This window comes from Schistocerca gregaria, chromosome 3, assembly GCF_023897955.1.
Source record: "Schistocerca gregaria isolate iqSchGreg1 chromosome 3, iqSchGreg1.2, whole genome shotgun sequence".
Taxonomy (NCBI): Eukaryota; Metazoa; Arthropoda; class Insecta; order Orthoptera; family Acrididae; genus Schistocerca; species Schistocerca gregaria.
This window is the reverse complement of record NC_064922.1, coordinates 457,302,246-457,324,477: the sequence shown is the minus strand read 5'-3', so window position 1 is coordinate 457,324,477 and position 22,232 is coordinate 457,302,246. Positions and strand designations below refer to the sequence as shown.

The 22,232-nt window shown below is 41.3% G+C and overlaps 1 protein-coding gene across 4 annotated transcripts in view; it reads left to right on the top strand.

The window, feature by feature from the left end:
• The window catches only part of LOC126356335 (coronin-7), a 232,601-nt gene that overhangs the window by 138,524 nt on the left and 71,845 nt on the right, over positions 1–22,232 (top strand). For all 4 annotated transcript variants that reach the window (XM_050007318.1, XM_050007323.1, XM_050007322.1 and 1 more), the window contains one exon: positions 19,210–19,439. In XM_050007318.1, coding sequence (XP_049863275.1) covers positions 19,210–19,439 — 230 coding nt within the window. The remainder of the gene's footprint in view (positions 1–19,209; positions 19,440–22,232) is intronic.

The following is a 22,232-nucleotide window of genomic DNA, read 5'->3' as shown; positions in this document are numbered from 1 at the left end:
TGTGCTCCATTAATTTTATCAGTTTCTTTTTGTTGATTGGAACCTAAAACCAAAAATTATGTTGTGCAAAACCCAGTAACTGTTTGTAATGCTACACAATATTGTTTTTACTTACTCACTAATTCAATATCCAACTAATAACATTACTGTAATCAATGTACCTTTCCCAAATGATAAGCCTTCTCAGAAGGTAGTTCAGGTGGGCTGTCAGTTTTCAATAGAGTGAAAGTAGATGAAAATCCTCCAATAAATGCCTTTTCCACAACTTTTCTGCAAGTATCTTTAGAGTACAGGAACTGTTTGTAACTAGATACCTTGAATGATTCCTTATGTTGTTTTGGTAAATTTCTGCCAGATGTTTCATTAGAGTTTGTAGTTTTCTTGTACAGTGTAGACCACCAACATTTAAAACTTAAAACGTCATGTGTGGTAAGATGATAAACGGAAAAACGTCCGGACGCACTTGCCTTAAACGTGAGCTCAGAATGTCGATGTGGTCTATAAATTCTGTCCACCTTCCCGAAGAGCTGTTTAATACTTCCAAAATCCAGTGTCCATGGACTGGAAAGTGATGCGTAATCGTCTCAAACTGACCTCTGGCACAGTGATTCAATAAGAATCGTACAATTGTGTGATTCTTATTTTGGCCCATTGGTCCATCACAAAACAATATGAGATGCTTGACGTTAGATGGAATTTCAGTGTCAAAGTAATGTAGCAGCATAGAACAGACTTCATCTGGACCTTTGTGTGCTTCCCCCTCATAGTACACATACAGTTTTGATCAATTGGTTTTTAAGTCTTGTACTGAAAAACATTTAGCCAGAGCTGTCTCATATAAAATATCTCCTGTACAGGTACGTGAGGCGAAGGCAGGTTTTGCATGAAGTCAAATGCCAATGTCACAGTATCTTCGTCTTTGTTCTGAGACACTTCTTCCATAGCTGAATAATATTTTTTTAGATCTTCTGTTATGAAAAACCATTTCAGCTGCTACATTCTGCTTAGAGTTTTTACTCGGAGCTTTGTATTTCAGTTTTACAGATAATCTTTCACACGTTGCACAAATGTCAACTTGTGGCCAACCAAACAAATATGAGAAGTTCTCTTTGAAGTATTTGTAGTAGAAACTATACTTAACTTTGTCTTGTAGATCAGAGTTGTCTAGAATGAACACGTTGTAGATTTTTACAACATCAAATCGTGCTTCAAGGTATTTTTTGGGTTTGCCTCCATAATGGCTTACTTTCACATCAAATTTCTCAAACTGTTTATGTATGCATACACAAATTTCACCTGGAACACAGTTCCCACTTCTTGACTTCCCCCTCCTGTCCACTGGGCTCTTATTAAGGACAGAACATTTATTGATTCTCTTAATTGTGCTGCCTGAAATGCCAAAAACTTGCAAGAAAACATTTCTACATACTGGAGTTAGAATACCATTCCATTTATAAGAGTGTGGATTTTTGTTGTTAAGTAATTCATCAATAGACATGTCAGAATTTTCTTGAATCTCATCTTGACCTTGTTCCTCTACGTTAGGGTTTTCACACTTACGTTTTACTGGTATGACCTTAATCAATGTTTGCAATTAGTTGTCGTGTGTGTTTTTACTCTCCAAAGAATAAAAGTTATTCCATACTGCCTGTATCGATTCTTCAGTAAATTTTGAATTACATTTATAGCTAAACTAGTCTGGCTTTCTGGGTGACGTCTTTCCCTTTGAGGGACACATACCCCAGTCCTTGCTTTCTAGCTTTTTGGAAAACGTTCTGCTTGTATATTTCTTCATATCTCACTCCATGTGTACGCTTAGGATTAGGTTCATCATCTGAACTGTCAGACATGGTTTAAGAACTGCACACTACTTAATAATCACCAAATACACCTATATTTCCACTAAAGACACGCACTCAATTCCTCCCTGTTCAACACATAACAACAACAACAACAACAACAACAACAACAGACCCAGTAAAAACAAAAGAAGGGTCACGTAACACGTAATCCTCACAGGGCTACCAACCGTCATGAGTGGAGGATTGAATTTACTGCAGAAAGGACCTAAGTGACGGTGTTTGGGCTCTTTCTGAAATAAACACATTATTTACACATCTGCGTTATAGCGATCCTTGCATGGAACATTGGCTGTTTCTGCAATAACACATGTATTTATCTCCAAATTGTAACATCACATCAAAATCTCCATTTTGTTAAAAGTGCCACTTAGGTGGTTTCTGAAATAAACAATTCAGTTAACCATCTTGTTACTTTGTCCACCCATGTCATGAATGGTTTTCTGTGGAAATCCCAGGCTGTGGCCATGTTTTTCTATGTGGAGAAGGCCTATGACACCTGGTGGAGAACTGGTTTCTTCCTTAATCTTTACATGTGGGGCTTCCGTGGCTGCATGCCCTATTTCCTTCAGGTATTTTTAAAAGATTGAGTTTTCAAGGTGCATGTGGGTTCTGCCTTGTTGGGCACCTTTATCCAGGAAAATGGGTGCCTCAGGGTTGTGTCCTGAGCATAATCCTCTTTACCATCACCATTAACCTTATTATGGCCTGTCTCCCACCAGGCATCTCTGGCTCCCTTTTTGTTGACGGTTTTGCCATCTATTGCAGTTCTCCATGGACCTGTCTCACTGAGTGGCATCTTAAGCAATGTCTTGATTGTCTTTACTCCTGAAGCGTTGGCAATGGCTTTCGCTTTTCCACTGACAAAACCGTCTGTGTGAATTTCTGTAGACGCAAGTGGTTTCGCCCACGAGCATTACATCGTAGGCCTGTTGCCCTTATGTTTGTTGAAACTATGAAATTCCTGTGGTTCATGCTCAATAGGAAACACTCTTGGTCCTCCCATGTATCTTACCTGGCAGCCTGCTGTATGTGGTTCCTCATTGTCCTCAATGGTACTTCGTGGGGTGCCGATCGAACCACCCTCGTCTGTTCAAAACTCGACTATGGGTGCTTTGTTTATGTGTCTGCACACCCATCCCTCTTACGCCATCTCAACACTATCCATCATCGTGGCATCCATTTGGCCACGGGTGCCTTTTACACCAGCCCGGTTAAGAGTCTGTATGCAGAAGCTACCACTGTCCTACCACCGTGACTTTCTCCTCAGCAGGTATACATGCTGGTTGTGTAAAATGCATGGCCACCCATCCTGTGCCTCTTTCTTTGATGATTCCTTTGATCGTCAGTATGGGGCTTGTCCGTCTTTTCTGTTACCTCATGGAGTCCATTTTCGGCACTTTGTTATGTTAGTTGGTACTTACGAATAGTCGGTTTTTAACTCCTCTCTGTCATGGCGTTCTATAGTTCTGACTTGGGCATGTATGACCCCAGTTGTTTTTGCACTCTAAAGCAAAACAAGAGAAGAAAACCAGCAGAAATTGAACAAATGCAGCACTGTGCTGAATTGTTATAACCTTTGCAGAAAATTGTAGATAGATACTCAGGAAAAATATATAGGAATATTTGGCAAAATTAGAGTGATGTCTGCTAAAGAATTATTTTGAGTACATATAGAGAACTGGTAGTCAAGGGAAATAAACTGCAATAAACTATGATAAAATACAGTAAACGCTGTCCGAATGGGTCTTGGAAGGCCCATTAGTACTGACCAACTGCCATGTCATCCTTATCCCCAAAGGCATCATTGGATGCAGATATGAAGGCATGTGGAGTCAGCACAGTGCTCTCCTGGCCATTACGTTTTCTTGACCTGAAGCCGTTACTTCTCAATCAAGTAGCTCCTCAGTTGGCTTCACAAGCACTGACTACAGCCTGTTTGCGAACAGCCCACAGTGGATCCAGATGGTCGCTCATCCATGTCCTATCGGCACCCGACAATGCTTAAGGAAGAGAGACTGGTGATCTGATGGGAACTGATGTATCCACGATGACAAGGCTGTTGGCAATCAAGAGAAATAGTAGTCAGTATTTATGCTGCCTTCATTTGTCTCTCAAATGAGAACAATTGAAATGTGAGATTACAATGTCAGTTTTCTCTTGCTACATACACAAATGGAATTGAACAAAATGTTTCTAATATTGATATGGAGTACAATCCACTATGCACTGTATTGGCTTGTAGAGTGTATATGTAGATGATTGTGATGCTCCCATCATTGACTGGTAAATGGAGTAATAGGATTGAGACGTTACATAACCATTTTGATACAAGGTGACTATCATCCATCATGATATTTACTAAATTTAAATATACCATGTGGCAGTTCTCATCGCAAGAAAAGACTGAAAGTTGTGGAAATAATAGAAAAAACTATGCCGTGGGGCACAATTTCTTTACAAGGACAAGGCAATGTGACTGATGTTGAGCATGAGCAAAGCTGAAATTTCACCACCACTTAACTGAATTTTCTGTTGTTGCTTGGTAGAATGTAACAACAATATTAAATTGTAAAAACTCTGAGAATGTTCTGTGAAATGGTGCCTGATGACACCTAATGATGGCCTAAGCTGCTGAAAGTCTGTGTCTAAATAAATGACACATTGCAGTGTTTCTTGTTTAATATCCATCTTACATTCTTCAGACTTTGCAATGTTTCTGTAAGGAAATTGAGGCATAAATTTTGGATGGTTCCTATGAAAGGGACATGGCTGATTTCATATCCAGTATTCATCCAATCCAAGGGTGTGCTCAGGCTGTAAGGCCCTTTTTACATGAATGACATCCTTTTCAGCATGTGTCACTTGCCTGTGTATAAATCAGCATCAGATCACACTGGGAGTGGAACAGTGACATCCATCATTAATTGTCTGTGCTGAATGTCGAGCTATATAACCTTGAGTGTGCTGCAGACAGAAACAGGGCTGTGGTTACATCTACTAATATCAGAAATTAATCTGTTTTTGCGGAGCTCACACCTGTTATTGAAATAAATTTTGTGCTTCCTGTCTTCTTGTTCTTTATTATGTTATTTGCTTTGTTTTCATTGCTCAGAGTTCTGGTATTTTTCCTACAAGAAATGAAATATCTGAAATCAAAAAAGTACTTACGTTTTACCATACCTGGACAAAGGAAAATAGATTCATTAAGTCATCAGCAGGCACACAAAGAAGAATGAAAACTTAGACAAATCCTCTCTCTCTCTCTCTCTCTCTCTCTCTCTCTCTCTCTCTCTCTCTCTCTCTCCATTGCTGGGAGTGTGTGTTCAGCCAGCACAACGTAGCTGCACAGTGTACACGCGCGTATAGAAAAACCAGATATAAAAGATAAAGTAAAAAAAAGGCACCATTTACTGTGTTCTAAATATGGTTTGATGTGTCTACAATTTTCTTGGTAAAATAAATGGTAAATTTATATATTTTGAACTATTTAGACACTACCTCTACCATTCTTTCGGTTCTCAGGAATGTAGAGGATTTACCATACAGCCTTTGACAAGAACATCCACAATGAATTTTGCTTTAGTCATTAATAAACTCTTATTATTATTGCTTGTTCCTTCTCATTATTGTTGTCGTTGTTTTTTGCTCTTGTAATGTTACTTTCACTGATCATGCCTCAAAATGCACAACACACAGTTGTCTCAGCACAAGCAGTTTTGGTGTTGATGTGTAAACAAAAGCAACACATCATAACATGCAAGACTTGGTACATATCCAAAATTCCAGGGGTGCTGCAGTAGACCCAGTCAAATGAGACAAGAAAGTAGCCCATGCAGAAGGGGCTTAATCACCTCATTCTCTATGTAGGTGTATTTTTATAGCTGCAACCAGTCACATAATGCAAGTAGTGAGGCAATAAACATACAGTTAGACTTAATCATGGTCACGGGCAAACAAGGGTCATTATTGCTCACAGTGGACCTCATCATCAGTGAGAATATGTATATCCTTCCTTCCTTGCTTGCTTGCTTGCTTGCTTGCTTGCTTCCTTCATTCTTTCCAGAGAAGAAAACACTGATCACTTGTGCACTACTACTGTTGTTTGTAACTGCAGTCAAGGAAGTGAATGTTCAATATGCTTAGTGGTGTATTATGTGTTTACCTACTCTTTTGCTGGATGTAACAGCACCAGTATGTGTTCTCTAAGGTTTTCTTGGTATGGCTGATTAGTGACATGCTACCAGGTGTTCTACCAGATTATTGTTTTCATTTTATGCACAATATTTCGATTTACCGACCTAGCCATCTTCTTCAGGTGTTGTGAGTTTTGTTTGTTGCGTGTACTTGCTGTCTGGGCTCCAACCAGACTGTGAACTGCCATTGGTCTCATGCCACAATTTATAGCGGAGTTCAATTTAAGAAGGTCAGCAAACTGAGAAGTCAGTGTTTCTTTTGGGGAGCTTATCCAAACTGTGTACATTGTGAACATCATCTCCTTTTACAACACCTGTAAGATCAGCATTAATCGGACATGCTGAGAAAACATTAGAAAACACACCACTTCTCTCCACAGGAGGAAATGATCCACAGTGTATACAAATTGATTTAGCTCTGCCAAAAAAATGGTTGATTTCTCAGTATGTCGTCCTTTGTAAATGAAACTTGATTATAAATAGCGGAGCGAGGCCAAAAATAGTTCAGTCTGGTTGGAGTCAAAGTCAGCAAGTACACATAACATCAAAGATCACAGCATCTAAAAAATGACATTAACAAACTGAAATAGGGGTAAATTATAATGTCACTTGTGTTTGTTGCAGGATTCTAGTTGAGTAGTTACAAGGCGTCGATATTGAAAATTGCATTGATTGACTGTTGTCACTTCTTGGTAGTATTTTTATACATTATGAGTGAAACACACACAACACTGTGGTAATATTATGCAATATTTATTATTTTTGCAGTGAAATTTTGTTCTATCAAAGATTTTATAGTAGTGCATGTACAGAGTATCTCCATTTCCAGAGATGAAAAATGTTAATGTTAGGAATGAAACAAGTGGGATTATTCCAGTGTAAATGTGATGTAAGATTATTTAAATAAGACAAAATGTATGACACATTAACTAATGAACTATAGACCTATTACAACATTTGTCCATAGAACAACATAGTTGAACAATAAACTTTCATGACATATTCCAAAGATGTGGCTGAACAAAATAATCTTGTCTTTAATATATCCTAAATTATGAATACATAAGGTGTAATAGTGATATTAAGCAGGTGAGTGAAACAGCTGTGATTGTACAAAGTAAAATTTTTTTAGCACAATGAGAAAAATTATAGTAACTGAAATGAAAGAAATAGAGCATAAGCCAATTGGGGGAGGGTGCCTTACATGGTGCTTAGTGTCGATCATGCACTGAGACCTCTCGCATCCTTCGGTGATGTGGATCTGCATTTCTGCTCATTCTCCAGCTGTTGGGCAAGGTCACCCTACTGGGTGCATTTTCCTCCATCCTCTATGCAGTATAGCTTTCTGTGCTGTCGACGATAATGGACTTCTTAGCTTGTTTGTACCTGATATCCAGCATGGTAGCCAGTCTGTTGTGGTGGAGCTGCTATGTACCCTGTTGGTTGTAGCCCCCTGACCACACAGGGGTCACTCTGCTGATGCCTGCACCGTTAACTCCCCATGTATGCCAAGGAGTAGATGCCTGTCACCCTGGGGCATTGGGACTTCTAGCAATGGCCATCCTACCAATGGCCATCCTGCCAGGTGGCCTTTGCTGTGGCTGGGTGGTGCCCATGGGAGAGGCCCCCTGGACGGAATGGTTGGCATCAGAGTAGATGTCACGCCATGAAGCGTACTATGTCATCTCTTGTAGGTGGTCAAACACCAGCAGTCTCTAAGCGATCGAGGTCTAACTTAAATGCTAAGAAATAGAACCCCAAATAATTTCCCTCGCCCCATGGGAGGAATGCCAGCCAGGCTAAGGCTGACAGCAAAACTTATTCACTCTGATACCTCATATGTACAAGAGTTGATGGGGACTATTTCTTGTCAAAGAAACATGTTTTTTGTGGAGCATTTATGGGACAAGTTTTGGGAGGTGGAGGGCTTGTCCAAAATGTGGTCAGGGTTGGTCTTAATCAAAACAGGCCAATTTACAGCGTGTCCATTTTGTCTGGCGCGTCCACCGGGGTCCGAAGGATAATCAGATTGCCACCGGTGCCTTCATCTTGACCTTCGAGGGTGACACAGTACCTGAGAAGGTCAAAGTGATGGTCTACCACTGTGACGTGAAGCCATGTGTCCCTCCCCCAATGCGGTGCTTTAAGTGCTGGAAGTTCGGCCATATGTCTTCCCACTGTACTTCCAGCATCATCTGTCGGGATTGTGGACATCCTTCACATCCCAATACTCCCTGTGCCCCACCTCCCATCTGTGTCAACTGCAGAGAGCAACATTCATCTTGCTTGCCAGACTGCAGGATTCTCTAGATGGAAAGAAAAATAATGGAATACAAGACCCGGGACTGACTGACCTACACTGAGGCTAAGAGAAAATATGAGAGGCTACATCCTGTGCATATGACATCAACCTACGCCGCCACTAAGACAATGGTTCTACCATCTTCCATTCTGACACCTACAATTGGCTCTCAGAGCCATTAGACTCCACTTGCCCCCTCGATGATGGGGGCACTTCCCTCCCTGTTGTTCCTGCACAACCTACTTCAGGAGCAACACCCCCCCCCCCCCACCCCCACCCCCCCAACCATCGAAGACATCAGTCCCCACTTAACAGCTGGAAAAGTGTAAGTCTTCTTCAGCTCCTCTCACCAAGAAGGGATCCCTTAGGCCACTCCCTTGCCAGGTTCCTACTAGTGGCAAAACTGAGACCCACCAGTGGCTGAAGCAACCACTTTTAGCTGGTTGTAGGGCTTCAAGGTCCTCCTCAGTCCCTGAGACTGTATCAGTGAAGCTCTTCCAGCCCAACAAACTTAAGGAGCAGCGAGAGAAACCTAAAAAGAAAAAGACCCCCAAGAGCCAAGGCACACACACACCACCACTACCTACAAGCTCTGTGTCTGAGGATGAGGTGGAGATTCTGGCATCCACTGAGGACCTAGATCTCACTGGGCTCTCAGACACAATGGATTTCAATTGCACAGGTACTCATCTGGTGGCAGCAGGTGACCCTGAGGCATAGACTGCCTCATTGAGTGTTTCATGTATTCCCAGTCTCACGATCACATAATCCTCCAGTGGAATTGCGGCAGTTTTTTCCACCGCCTGTGTGAGCTACAGCGACTGTTAAGCTTTACACCTGCTTTCTGCATTGCCCTCCAGGAAACCTGGCTCCCGGCAATGTGGACCCCTGCCCTCCGAGGCGATAAGGTATATTACAGGAACCTTAGCAGCTATAATAGAACATCAGGTGGAGTTTGCGTCTATGTCCTGAACTCGGTATGTAGTGAACCTGTGCCCCTTCAAACCCCTCATGAAGCTGTTTATTTTTTTAATTTATTTATTCATTTATTGTTCTGTGGGACCAAATTAAGGAGAAGTTTCCATGGTCATGGAACGAGTCAATACATGAAATTATAACACGATAGTAGAAACAGATAAAATGAAATATAAGTAACATACTCAGGCGACAATTCGTAAGTTTAAATTAAGAAAATCAACAATGTAACACTGGAATTTGCTTAATTTTTCAGCTCTTCTAGGAGCTCCTCGACAGAATAGGATGAAAATGATGCAGAAAATAACTGTCTGCAATGTATATCTTCCTCCAGATTGTGCAGTACCCCTGAACATATTGCCTGCACTGATTGATCAACTCCCTAAACCTTTCCTGCTTTTGGGAGATTTTAACGTGTGTAACCTCTTTGGGGTGGTGCCATGCTTACTGGGCGAGGCAGGGAGGTCGAAAATTTACTGTCACAACTCAACCTCTGACTGTTAAATATAGGTACCCCCACACATTTTAGTGTGGCACATAACACATATTTGGCCATTGATCTCTGTTTGCAGCCCTGGCCTTCTCCCATCTATCCACAGAAGAGCACATGATGACCTGTGTGGTAGTGACCACTTCCCCAAGTTCCTGTCACTCCCCCAGTGTCATACCCATGGACGCCTACCCAAATGGGTTTTAAACAAGACAGACTGGAAAGCCTTCATCTCTGCTGTCTGTGCTGAATCTCCCCCCAAATGGTGCCATCAATGTTGTAGTTGAGCAGGTCACTACAATGATTGTTTCTGCAGTGGAAAATGAGATTCCTTGTTCCTTAGGGTGCCCCGGCGAAAGACAATCCCTTGGTGGGTGCCGGAAGTTGCTGACGCTATTAAAGAGCATTGGCAAACTATACAGCGATATAAGCAGCACCCTCCCCTAGAGCACCTAATAGCCTATAAGTGGCTCTGTACCCGTATTTGCCAGCTTATAAAATGGTGGAAACAGGAGTGTTGAGAGAGGTACTTGTTGACCATTGGGTGCCATATGTCACCTTCCCATGTCTGGACGAAGATCAGACGTCTTTTTGGGTACCAGGCCCCAACAGGTGCCCCTGGCATTAACATCAATGTTATGTTATCTACCGACACAAATGTAATTGCCAAGCGCTTTGCTGAGCACAATGCTCGATCCTCTGCATTGGAGAACTACCTCCCAGCCTTTTGCACCCTCAAACAATGGATGGAAAGAAAAGTCCTCTCTTTCACTACATGCCACAGTGAACCCTATAACGTCCCATTTACAGAGTGAGAGCTCCTCAGCACCCTTGCACATTGCCCCGCACAGCTCCTGGGCCAGATCAGACCCATAGTCAAATCATTAAATGCCTCTTGTCTGACTACAAGCGACATCTCCTCATCATCTTAACCAGATCTGGTGTGATGGCTTCTTTCCATCACAATGATGAGAGAGAACCGTCAATCTTGTGCTCAAACCCAGTCAAAACCCGCTTGATGTGGATAGCTACTGGCCTATCAGCCTCACCAACCTTCTTTGTAAGCTGCTGAACATATGTTGTGTTGGCAGTTGGGTCGGGTCCTGGAGTCATGTGGCCTACTGGCTCCATGTCAGGGCGGCTTCTGCCAGTGTTGCTCTACCACTGATAATCGTGTTTCCCCCAAGTCTGCCATCTGAATAGCCTTTTCCAGAAGTCAACATCTGGCTGCCATCTTTTTTGACTTACATAAAGCGTAGGCGACATCATATCCTTGCCACATTGTATGAGTGGGGTCTCTTGGGCGTGGTCCTGATTTTTATCCAAAACTTCCTGCCGCTCCATATTTTCCATGTCCAAGTCGGTGTCTCCAATAGTTCCCCCCCATATTCAGGAGAATGGCATTCCGCAGGGCTCCATATTGAGTGTGTGTCTATTTTTAATGGCTATTAATGGTGTAGCAGCAGCTGTAGGGCTGTTGGTCTCACCTTCTTTGTGTGCAGATGACTTCTGCATTTCGCACTGCTGCTCCAGTACTGTTGTTGCTGAGCAGTGCTTACAAGGAACCATTCACAAGGCGCAGTCGTGGGCTCTATCCCAGGGCTTCCAGTTTTCAGCCACGAAATCATGTGTCATGCATTTCTGTCGGTGTCACACCATTCATCCAGAACCAAAACTTTACCTTAATAGCGATCCGCTCGCTGTAGTGGAGACAGATCGACTCTTAGGACTGGTTTTTGATGCCCGATTGATTTTGCTACCTCACCTTTATCAGCTTAAGCGGAAGTGCTGGCAGCACCTCAATGCCCTCTGCTGCCTGAGCAGCACCAACTGGGGTGCAGATCGCTCTACGCTGTTGCTGCTCTTCTGAGCCCTTGTTCAATCCCGCCTTCACTATAGGAGTCTGGTTTACGGTTCGGCGGTGCCCTCAGCATTGTGTTTACTTGACCCAATGCACCACTGTAGCATTCACTTAGCGATGGGAGCGTTTAGAATGAGTCCAGTGACTGGTGTCCTGGTGGAGGATGGAGTCCCTCCATTGAAGGTTAGGTGTGCACAACTGCTCACCAGTTATATCACACACATTCATATTTCTCCTGAACATCTGAATTACCGTTTCCTTTTCCCAACCACAGCGGTCCATCTCCCTCATTGGCAGCCCAAGTCAGGGTTTACAATTGCAGTTCATGTCCTGTCCATTCTGTCTGAACTGGAGTCCTTCCCATTACCACCTCTCCTTGATGTCCATTGACATACACCTCCATGGTGTACCCCTAGGCTGCAGATTCTTCTGGACATTTTGCGTGGCCCTAAGGACTTCATTAACCCTGTGGCTCTCTGCTATCACTTCCTGTCAATTCTCAACATGTACCGGACCCATGAAGTGATTTACACTGACGACTCGATGGCTTATCGTCACGTAGGTTTTGCGTATGTTCATGGAGGACATATTGAACAGCACTCCTTGCCAGATGGCTGCAGTGTTTTCACTGCAGAGCTGGCGGCCACATCTTGTGCTCTTGAGCACGTCCACTCGTGCCCTGGCAAGTCATTTCTCCTGTGTACTGATTCCTTTAACAGCCTACACGCTATCGACCAGTGCTGTCCCATTGCTCAGTGGTGTTTATGTGGATCCCAGGACATGTCGCAATCCCAGGCTATGAACTTGCTGACAGGCTGGCCAAACAGGCTACGTGGAAACTGCTTCTGGAGATGAACATCTCCAAAACTGACCTGCGTTATGTCTTATGCCACAGGGTTTTCGGCTTTGGGAGACGGAATGGCATAACAGTACGCACAACAAACTGCGTGTCATTAAGGAGACTACAAATGTGTGGAAGTCTTCCATGGGGTCCTCTCACAGGGAATCAGTTGTCCTCTGCCGGCTTCTCATTGGCCATATGTGGCTAATGCGTGGTTACCTCCTCCGTTGCGAAGACCCACCTCGGTGTCACTGTGGCTCACAAATGGAGGTCATCCACCTCTTGCTGGACTGCCCACTTTTATTGCTTTGCAGCAGACTTTTAACTTTTCCAGCACCCTGCCTTCAGTGTTGGGCGCAATGCCTCAACAGCAGCTGTAGTTTTTCGTTTTATTCATGAGGGTGGGTTTTATCTGATCTAAGTTTTAGTGCATGTCCTTTGTCCCTTGGTGTCCTCCACCCTAGTGCTTTTTCTTGGTCTCTTCTACCTGTTTCTTGTGTCTCTCTGTGGTTTTCTTTTCCGATGTTCTCCATTTTAGTGTTTGTTGTGTCATTCTTGTGGTTTTCTCCTCCTTCCAGCTATGTTTTCTATGTCTCGATTATTTTACTCCCACCCTTGTGGAATTATTTTAATCAGAACAAGGGACCAATGACCTAGCTGTTTGGTCCACCCATTCCTTCCACCCCCAACCCCCACCCTCTTTTAAACCAACCAATACTTCATGTTTCACCTTGTAACTATAGCTTTCTTTTAGCTGGTAGTGTGCAAAAGTAGTCACCTTTTCTAAGTTTCCAAATGATGTAGTGTTTCTTCAAGTGGATACATATTGCCCTGACAGACTGACCTGTATAGAATTTGTCACAGTTAAAAGTAATTTTAATATTCCACTCATTTTCAAAACTGGAGTCCTGTCTTGACCTATGGACAAAAAGTGTCCAATAATATTGTGCTCATAAAATGATATTTTACATTACTGAATTAAGGTTTTTTGGCTACATCCAGTTAGACTTTTCAAGTACGGAACTGTGCACCATATTTTGCATTCTTGAGGTAGCGGGTCAGGGACAGGGTGAAGAAGGGAGTGCACATGTTGTTTCTGGTTTTTGCGCATTATGGAGTCCACTAATTTAGGATGACAACCATTGTTCGATGCCAGTTTTTTAATGGCATTTAATTCTGTTTTGAAGTTGTCTTCACTCATGGGGATGGATATTAGGCGATCTATCATAGGATGAAAGGCAGCATGGTTATGGGTACCGGTTGTTGAGAATTGGCCAGTATTACTGTATCTGTGATGGTAGTTTCCACAAATCTTGAAAGTATGAATACAGTCACTGATGTCTATGGTTAGATCTAAATAATGTATGCAATACACAAACTCTGTTATGCATTGTGTATGATTGTTTTTAGAATTTAGCTGCTGAAGGAATTTTTGTAGTTGTCTGGTGGTACCTGTCCATAAACACAACACATCATCAAAATAGCTAAAGCAGTATCCAACCTTGGAAATGTGTGGATTATTTTCCAAAAACTTTGTTTCAAGATTGTCCATGAAGATTTCAACAAGGACTGGAAGTGGGGGGGAAGTGGGGGGGGGGGGGGGGGGGAATCTCATAGCTAGACCATCCAAAATGTTTGTACATCCTATCACTGAAATGGAAATAATTTTGTGTTAGATAAGTTCTGTAGCTAGCCTTATGTCATCTATGACAACTGGTTTGACTCCTGATTTATCTGGTAAGTCTGTGAGAATGAGAATGTTTAGGCACTTATCAACATGTATGTTAGTGAGTAAGTTGTTAACATCAAAAGAAACAAGCTTGGTGCTAAGAGGGATTCTCATGCCTATATTTTGTTCACTAAGTCAACTGAATTAAGGATGCCATGACTGTGTGTGAACTTGGTTTTGATCTTGATCAGGTTAATTTTTAACACGGAGCTGAGATGGCAGAGACCATGGGATGGATTGAGATATTATCTTCATGGAATTTAGGGAGGCCATAAACTTTGGAAGCTATAAGATTACTTTTACAGTGTTTGATAAAGCTTCTAATTTTATCACTATAGGATTGTCTGGGGTGTTTCAGTGTCTGTTGGAAGTTGGTGGCTCTTAGGAAATTATCCACTTTGTGAACATAGTCACATTTGTTCATTAGAAAACAGTATTTCCTTCGGCTGACCAGATTGCTATAATATTATTGTCAATCATTTTGTTCTTGAAATTGTTTAATACTTGCTGTTTCTTAGTTGATGGGACACTGGAAATGAGGTTAGATACTACCAGTTCATGGGATAGGTGTCCTCACATAATGCAAATTCTATGTCTATTTTTATTATTTTCAGTTGTTTTTTGGAGATTTTTGTGGTGAACCATATTTGAAGCTTTTTCTCAGTACATTGAGTTCTTCATTGGTACTGAATGACCAGACACAGCTCCCTTTCTCACCAGTTCTAACTGGAGACAGCACTCACAGGTCATGTTGTAATTATCCCTATTACTCACATGCTTCATTTCCTTCACTATTCCTTCCTATTTCACAATAATTTCTCTCGTTGTGATAAAAAAAATTATTTTGTATAGTCACAACTACTTTACTCACCTGCTTAATATCACTATTATATCTTGGTTGTTGTTGTTGTTGTTGTTGTTGTTGTTGTGTTTGTCTTCAGTCCAGAGACTTGTTTGATGGAGCTCTACATGCTACTCTGTCCTGTATAAGCTTCATCTCCAAGTAACTACTGTACCTTACAGTCCTCTGAATCTGCTTAGTACATTCATCTCTTGGTCTCCCTCTACAATTTTTACCCTCCACGCTGCCCTCCAAGACTAAATTGGTGATCCCTTGATGCCCAGAATGTGTCTTACCAACCGTTCACTTCTAGTCAAGTTGTGCCACAAATTCCTCTTCTCCACAATTCTATTCAGTACTACTTTGTTAGTTACATGATCTACTCATCTAAGCTTCAGCATTCTTCTGTAGCACCACATTTCGAAAGCTTTTATTCTCTTCTTGTTTAAACTGTTTATCATCCATATTTCACATCCATACATGGCTACACTCTGTATAAATACTTTTAGAAAAGACTTCCTGAAAATTAAATCTAGACTCAATGTGAACAAATTTCTCTTCTTCAGAAACACTTTTCTTGCCATTGCCAGTGTCCATTTTATATCCTCTCTACTTCAACTGTCATCAGTTATTTTGCTCCCCAAATAGCAAAACTCATCTGTTACTTTAAGTGTCTCATTTCATAATCTAATTATCTCAGCATCACCTGATTTAATTAGGCTACATTCCGTTATCCTCACATTCCATTATCCTCATTTTGCTTTTGTTGATGTTCAGCTTACATCCTCCTTTCAACACACTATCCATTCCGTTCAACTGCTTTTCCAAGGCCTTTGCTGTCTCTGACAATTACTATATCATCAGCAAATTGCAATCTCTTTATTTCTTCTCCATGGATTTCAATTCCTACTCCAAACTTTTCTTTTGTTCCCTTTACTGCTTGCTCAATATACAGATTGAATAACATCGGGGTTAGGCTACAACACTATCTCACTCCTTACAAACCACTGCTACCCTTTCATGTCCCTCGACTCTTTACAACTGCCATCTGGTTTCTGCACAAGTTGTACATAGCCTTTTGTTCCCTGTATTTTACCCCTGCCACCTTCAGAATTTGAAAGAGAGCATTCCAATCAACATTGTCACAAGCCTTTTCTAATTCTACAAATGCTAGAAACATTGGTTTGCCTTTTTCGCCTGACTCATACATCTTGCTCACCAGATGGTAGAGTTATGTCAGGGCTGGCTCTACCAAGGCTATGAGTAGTTCTAATGGAATTTTATCTACTCCCAGGGCCTTCTTTCACTTCAGGTCTTTCAGTGCTCTGTCAAATTCTTCGCACATTACCATATCTCCCCTTCCATCTTCATCTACGTCCTCTTCTATTTCCATAATATTGCACTTAAGTACATGCCCTTGTATAGGCTCTCTATATACTCCTTCCACCTTTTTGCTTTCCCTTCTCTGCTTAGAACTGGTTTTCATCTGAGCTCTGGAAAAGAGAGAACCACTTGTATGAATATCAAAAGGTCACTTTAATTTTCCTGTAGGCAGTATCTATATTACTTCTAGTGATGTATGCCTCTACATCCTTACATTTCTCCTCTAGCCATCCCTGCGTAACCATTTTGCACTTCCCGTTGATCTCATTTTTGAGACGTTTGTATTGCTTTGCACCTTCTTCATCTACGGCATTTTTATACTTTCTCCTTTTATTGATTAAATTCAATACTTCTTCTGTTATCCAAGGATTTCTACTAGCCCTTGTCTTTTTACCTACTTGATCCTCTGTTGCATTCACTATTTCAGCTCTCAAAGCTACCCATTCTTTTTCAACTGTATTTCATTTCCCTGTTCCTGTCAATCGTTCCCTAATGCTCTCTCTGAAACTCTCTACAACCTCTAGTTCTTTCAGTTTATCCAGGTCCCATCTCCTTAAATTCCCTCGTTTTTGCAGTCTCTTCAGTTTTAAACTATAGTTCAGAACCAATAGGTTGTGGTCAGAGTTCACATCTGCCTGTGGAAATGTCTTAAAATTTAAAACGTGGTTCCTAAATCTCTGTCTTACTGTTATATAATCTATATGAAAACTTCTATTGTCTCCAGGCCTGTTCCACATATACAGCCTTCTCTCATGATTTTTAAATCAAGTGTTGGTTATGATGAAGTTATGCTCTGCGCAAAATTCTACTAGAAGCGGCTTCCTCTTTTATTCCTTACCCCCATTCCATATTCACCTACCACCTTTGCTTCTCTTCCTTTTCCTATTATCGAATTCCAGTCCCCCATAACTATGATATCTTATCTGTTTGTAATTTAGGATCTATTAAAGTCAGGATTATTTTGTAGAGCCACATCTGTGGAATATGTCACTAAATTCTATTGTTCAGTTATGTTGTTCTATGTTCAAGTCTTATAATATGTCCGTAGTTCATTAGTTAATGTCCCATATTTTATCTTAGTTCTGTAATTGTACATCACATTTACACTGAAATAATAATGTCTGGAAATGGAGATACCTTGCACATGCACTAGTTTAAAATCTTTGATGCAACAAAATTTCACTGCTCCATATACTTATCTTTTTACCTCATGATGACGTAATAGTCACAAACTGGTTCATGTGACAAATAATAAATATTGTAAAATATTACACCAGTATTGTGTGTGTTTTATTCATAATGTATTTTGAAAAAGTTCCCACACCGAAAATTGTGCACTATGTGTGTAGCACACATTAAAGAACAACACAAGTGCAATGCTAGTTATGATGGATTCTGACCAGCAACAAGACAACTTATTTTCACAGGTTGTGTTCAAAATGACCACTTGAAATGGGAATACATGTTTCCAGTCAGATACAGAGTGACTATTGCACACATGCCAGCATTTCACCAGAGATGTCTGTGCAGGCTGCAGTAATGCATCATTGCATATCATCAGTTGTAATTGGTATGTCCTTTTAGACAGCATATTTCAGCTTTCCCCACAGCAAAAAGTCTACTGATGTGAAGTCTGGGTAATGAGCTGGCCAGGATAAAGGTGCTCTTTGTCTAATTCAATAATTTGGAAACAATTCATGGGGCCATGCTGTAGTAATTTGTGCACTGTGAGCTGGACAGTCTTCGTGTTGGTAACACAGGTTCCCCCTAGCCCGCAGAAGAACACCTTGTAACATTTGTGGAAGATGGTCTGTTAGGAGGGTGCGATACTTGTAGATGTTCGTTGTTTCATCTTCGAGACGCGGGCGTATGAGCTGACGTTCACTATCCCACACCGTACATTTATGTTGTCTAAGTGTTACACTAATACTTTCATGTAACTGGTTGAAGAGCTTGAAAAATAATTGCCAAGATGATTGATGTCTCTTTTGATATCTTTTTGCATACACCATACAAGAACGAACTGCATTCTTCCTACACTCTCCATACACCGTATGCATCTCAGCTTATTCTACATTAGTAAATCCCATTGTCTACTTATGACTTGCCGCTTTGACTGTCATACAGTAATGGACTAGCAAATTGCAGTACAGTCAATGAAAACACAGGCACACTGTAAACAATCAAAACAACATTGTACCTAGCAACTACGCTTGTTGAATGGCACAAGCAAGTGTCAATGTGGAAACTTTTCAAAATACTACATCTCATAAACAACTTGCACTAGAATCCTTCAACAAACACCACTGACATTCTAATTTACCCCACTTTCAGTTTGTTAATGTGAAAGGAATAAAGCTAAGAAATAATTGAAAATTCCTCTAAAAGTTATTTACACAACTGAATGTATACATAGATACACCGTGTTGGATGGTTCCACAGGAGGCAAAAAAGGCTTTGCGCATGTTTTAATTAAAGTTATACGTCCACCCGTCCCCACCCCACCCACCCTGTGTGGAACACTGAATTTTGGTTCCCTTTACATTACATACTGTTAAGCTGTAGCATGTCTGGAAATGTTTAATGAGTCCATTTTCTCTTATATATCTCTATTTTAATGTGTTCATTTTTTGAGTTTGTAGGAATTTATTTTGATGATATTCATTCTAAAAGCTACACACCACTTCCAACTTAAATTACGTTGTATATAGAATGAAACATTTGAATTTCAGCTTGTGATGATGGAACCATAAGATTGTGGTTGGTACCTGAAGGAGGCCTCCCAGAGCCAACGAATACTCCTGATCAGATATTAGCTGGTCATTCAGAGAAGATATACTTCATTAAGTTCCATCCTTTGGCAAAAGATATTCTGGCTTCTGGCTCTTATGACATGACAATTCGGATCTGGGATCTAGCAACACAGTGTGAAAAGATTGTACTCCTTGGACACACGGACCAGGTAAGCTCATTAGCCAGGTTTCATACTGGAACTATATATAAAATGAAGTTTTTGAATTAATCCATGTAGATGAAAAATTGCCTGGAGTGCTTTCAGTAAACTAAACAGGGTTTTCTAAACACAGCCTTCAGTGTATCTGAAAAGGGAAGTCTATACTTTGCGTATGTGACCAGGTTTGAAAGCAGTGAGACTTGAACTTTTAATGTGAAAACTCTTCAGAATCTGAGGATTACTTCACAAGCACTTTGGGTACACATTCTGAGTGTTGCTAGGAGGGACAGGGGAATAAATCAATCGAGAAACAGATGAGTGGGAGATGCGAACATGACTGTAATGAGCAGGAGGAAGAAGAAGAGGTGATGGTGGTGTCACGAAGTGATGCAGAAATAAAACTGCCATTAATTATAGACAGAAACCACATGACTTGTGAAGGAAGAGTATAGACGGACACCAGATTGAGGGTAGACAGGTTTATTTTACATGAACAATGACTTTGAAGTTATCAGATAATGCCAAGCTTGCCTTGTCTGTCCTTTGTTATCTCGTTACATCACTGTTCATATTCGTGTAATTACCACATTTGAGTGCTGATGTATTAACCTTTTGTCCTTACACAAAAAATATTGTTGCATGTAAGTGCTGCATGTTTACAGGTAAATGAAAAGGCATTTAATACTATACAAACATACTGCTTGACAAAAAAAAGTGAAGCACTCAGAAGGGAAAACGGAAACAAAATGAAAGTTTATGGGTTGAGAGGGTTTGTGATGTCATTTCAGTGATTACAAAATCAAGTGAACTTATCAATACGACGTTGCACTCCCTCTGACCTAGATGCATGCACTGATGCTGTTGGGCAGAGTATCACAAAGTGGTTGTATCCTCTCCGGAGGCAACTGTTGTCACTGGTCCTCGATATCCTGGAGACTGACTCTGTAACATGGTTGAAATCAAGTTGGTCACTAACATCTTCTATCAGGGACAGATTCAAGGATCTTGCTGGCCATGAGTGTACCTCAATATCACACAGACAGTTCATGGAGACACATGCTCTGTGTGAACAAGCATTGTGCTGCTGGAATACGGCACCACAATAATCTCACACAAGAGGTAACACACAAGGATGCAGGATGTCCATGCTATACAGGTGTGCCATCAGATTCCGTTCGGCCGTGGCTTACCTACTTCCAACGACGACGAGCTGAGGAAGTAGCCCTTACACGGCTTAGAATAGGACATCGTCCATTGACAAATGGTTTTCTGTTACGTAGTGAGGAGCCACCTACGTATCAGACATGTGGGACCCAGCTGTCGATGCGACACATTTTAACTGAGTGTGTTTTATATGCGGGTTTGAGGGAAGATTTCAGTTTCCCACCAGACGTGCCCTCTCTTTTAACTAATAATGAGGCGAGTGTCGCTAGGGTTTTACGTTTTTGTGGGATGTCAGGACTTCTTCCCAAAATATTGGGATTGAGGTCTTAATGTGCTGTACAGTGGTTTGGTCACCCATTCTTTGTAAGTGGTCACTCAGCCACCGTTAATTATTTTTACCTGTTTTGTACTGCTATTTTATTTTTATTTTTATCTACCTGTTTTGATGTGCTGTGTCCAATCTTGCAATTTGCACATTTCCAATTCTCGCAAAGATCGGCTCTGAATTGATCTTTGTTTAACAGATCTTGGCTGCACTCGTCAACATTTCTTTTGGGAACGGGCACTGATAACCTTGCTGTTGTGCGCCCTAAAACACTAATCATCATCATCATCCTTAACCATCATGTGCCATCAAAGTTCCCTCAATCACTACTAGACATGACCTAAAGTAATACCTAATGGTTCCTCACACCATCTCACTAAAAGTAACATGACTGAGCCTCACCAAAACTTTGGAAGAGCGAGTTCTCTCTACAGATTGCTCTCATGCTCATCGATGATATTCATCCAGGGTAGTGTAAAACCACAGTTCATCACTAAACACAATGTGATGCCATTCATCAGCAGTATGTGCTTCCCTGTCATGGCACCAATCCAGACACAGCTGTCTGCATTTTTGGTGTTAATGGTAGCCTATGCATGGGTTGGTAGTTTTCTAGTCCAACTGCTCTTAGTCTCTTAACAGTGGTATGTGGTGACACAATGTTACAGTGAGTCTTGTTCTCTAATGGCAGGTAGAGATTGGAAGGTGATTATGATGTGCCTACACGCCTCTCATGTTGTGGTCACACATGGTTGAGAGGAACCTTGACAAAAAGTATGCCTGCCTTCTTATTTTCATGCAGTCCAACATTGAGCCTAAATGCCCCATAAATTTGAATATTGCGTGATTCGACCTTCTGTCCAAATGGAGACCCATAGCGAGGTCTCTTTCAAACGCTGTCAGGTGCTGATAATGCTGTCTCACATGAGTGTGTGATACCTTTGTGTCCTTCACAGTGATTACTTAACATCAGACACTTTTCACACCACTTATGTGCCTTACCAGGCCTGGTAACAATGCTACACATGAACACCATTAAAGCATTCTGGTGGCCTTTCAATATGTCACAGAGAATTGCAACTCTAGAATCATTTACACGCCAGTTGTGTGTACAAGTATGAAGTTAGATTGGCATTTGGTCATGTCTCCTGAGTGCTTTACTGCTTGTGTTATACATGGGGTGATCCATTTGAGATGTGACAAAAATATAATGTTATATTTATGAAGTTAATGTATACATCTCTGAGCAATTTTCTACAGTGTACGTGAAAGTGATGGGAGTTAACAAAGGGTGACCATGCACCAGGAGGCAA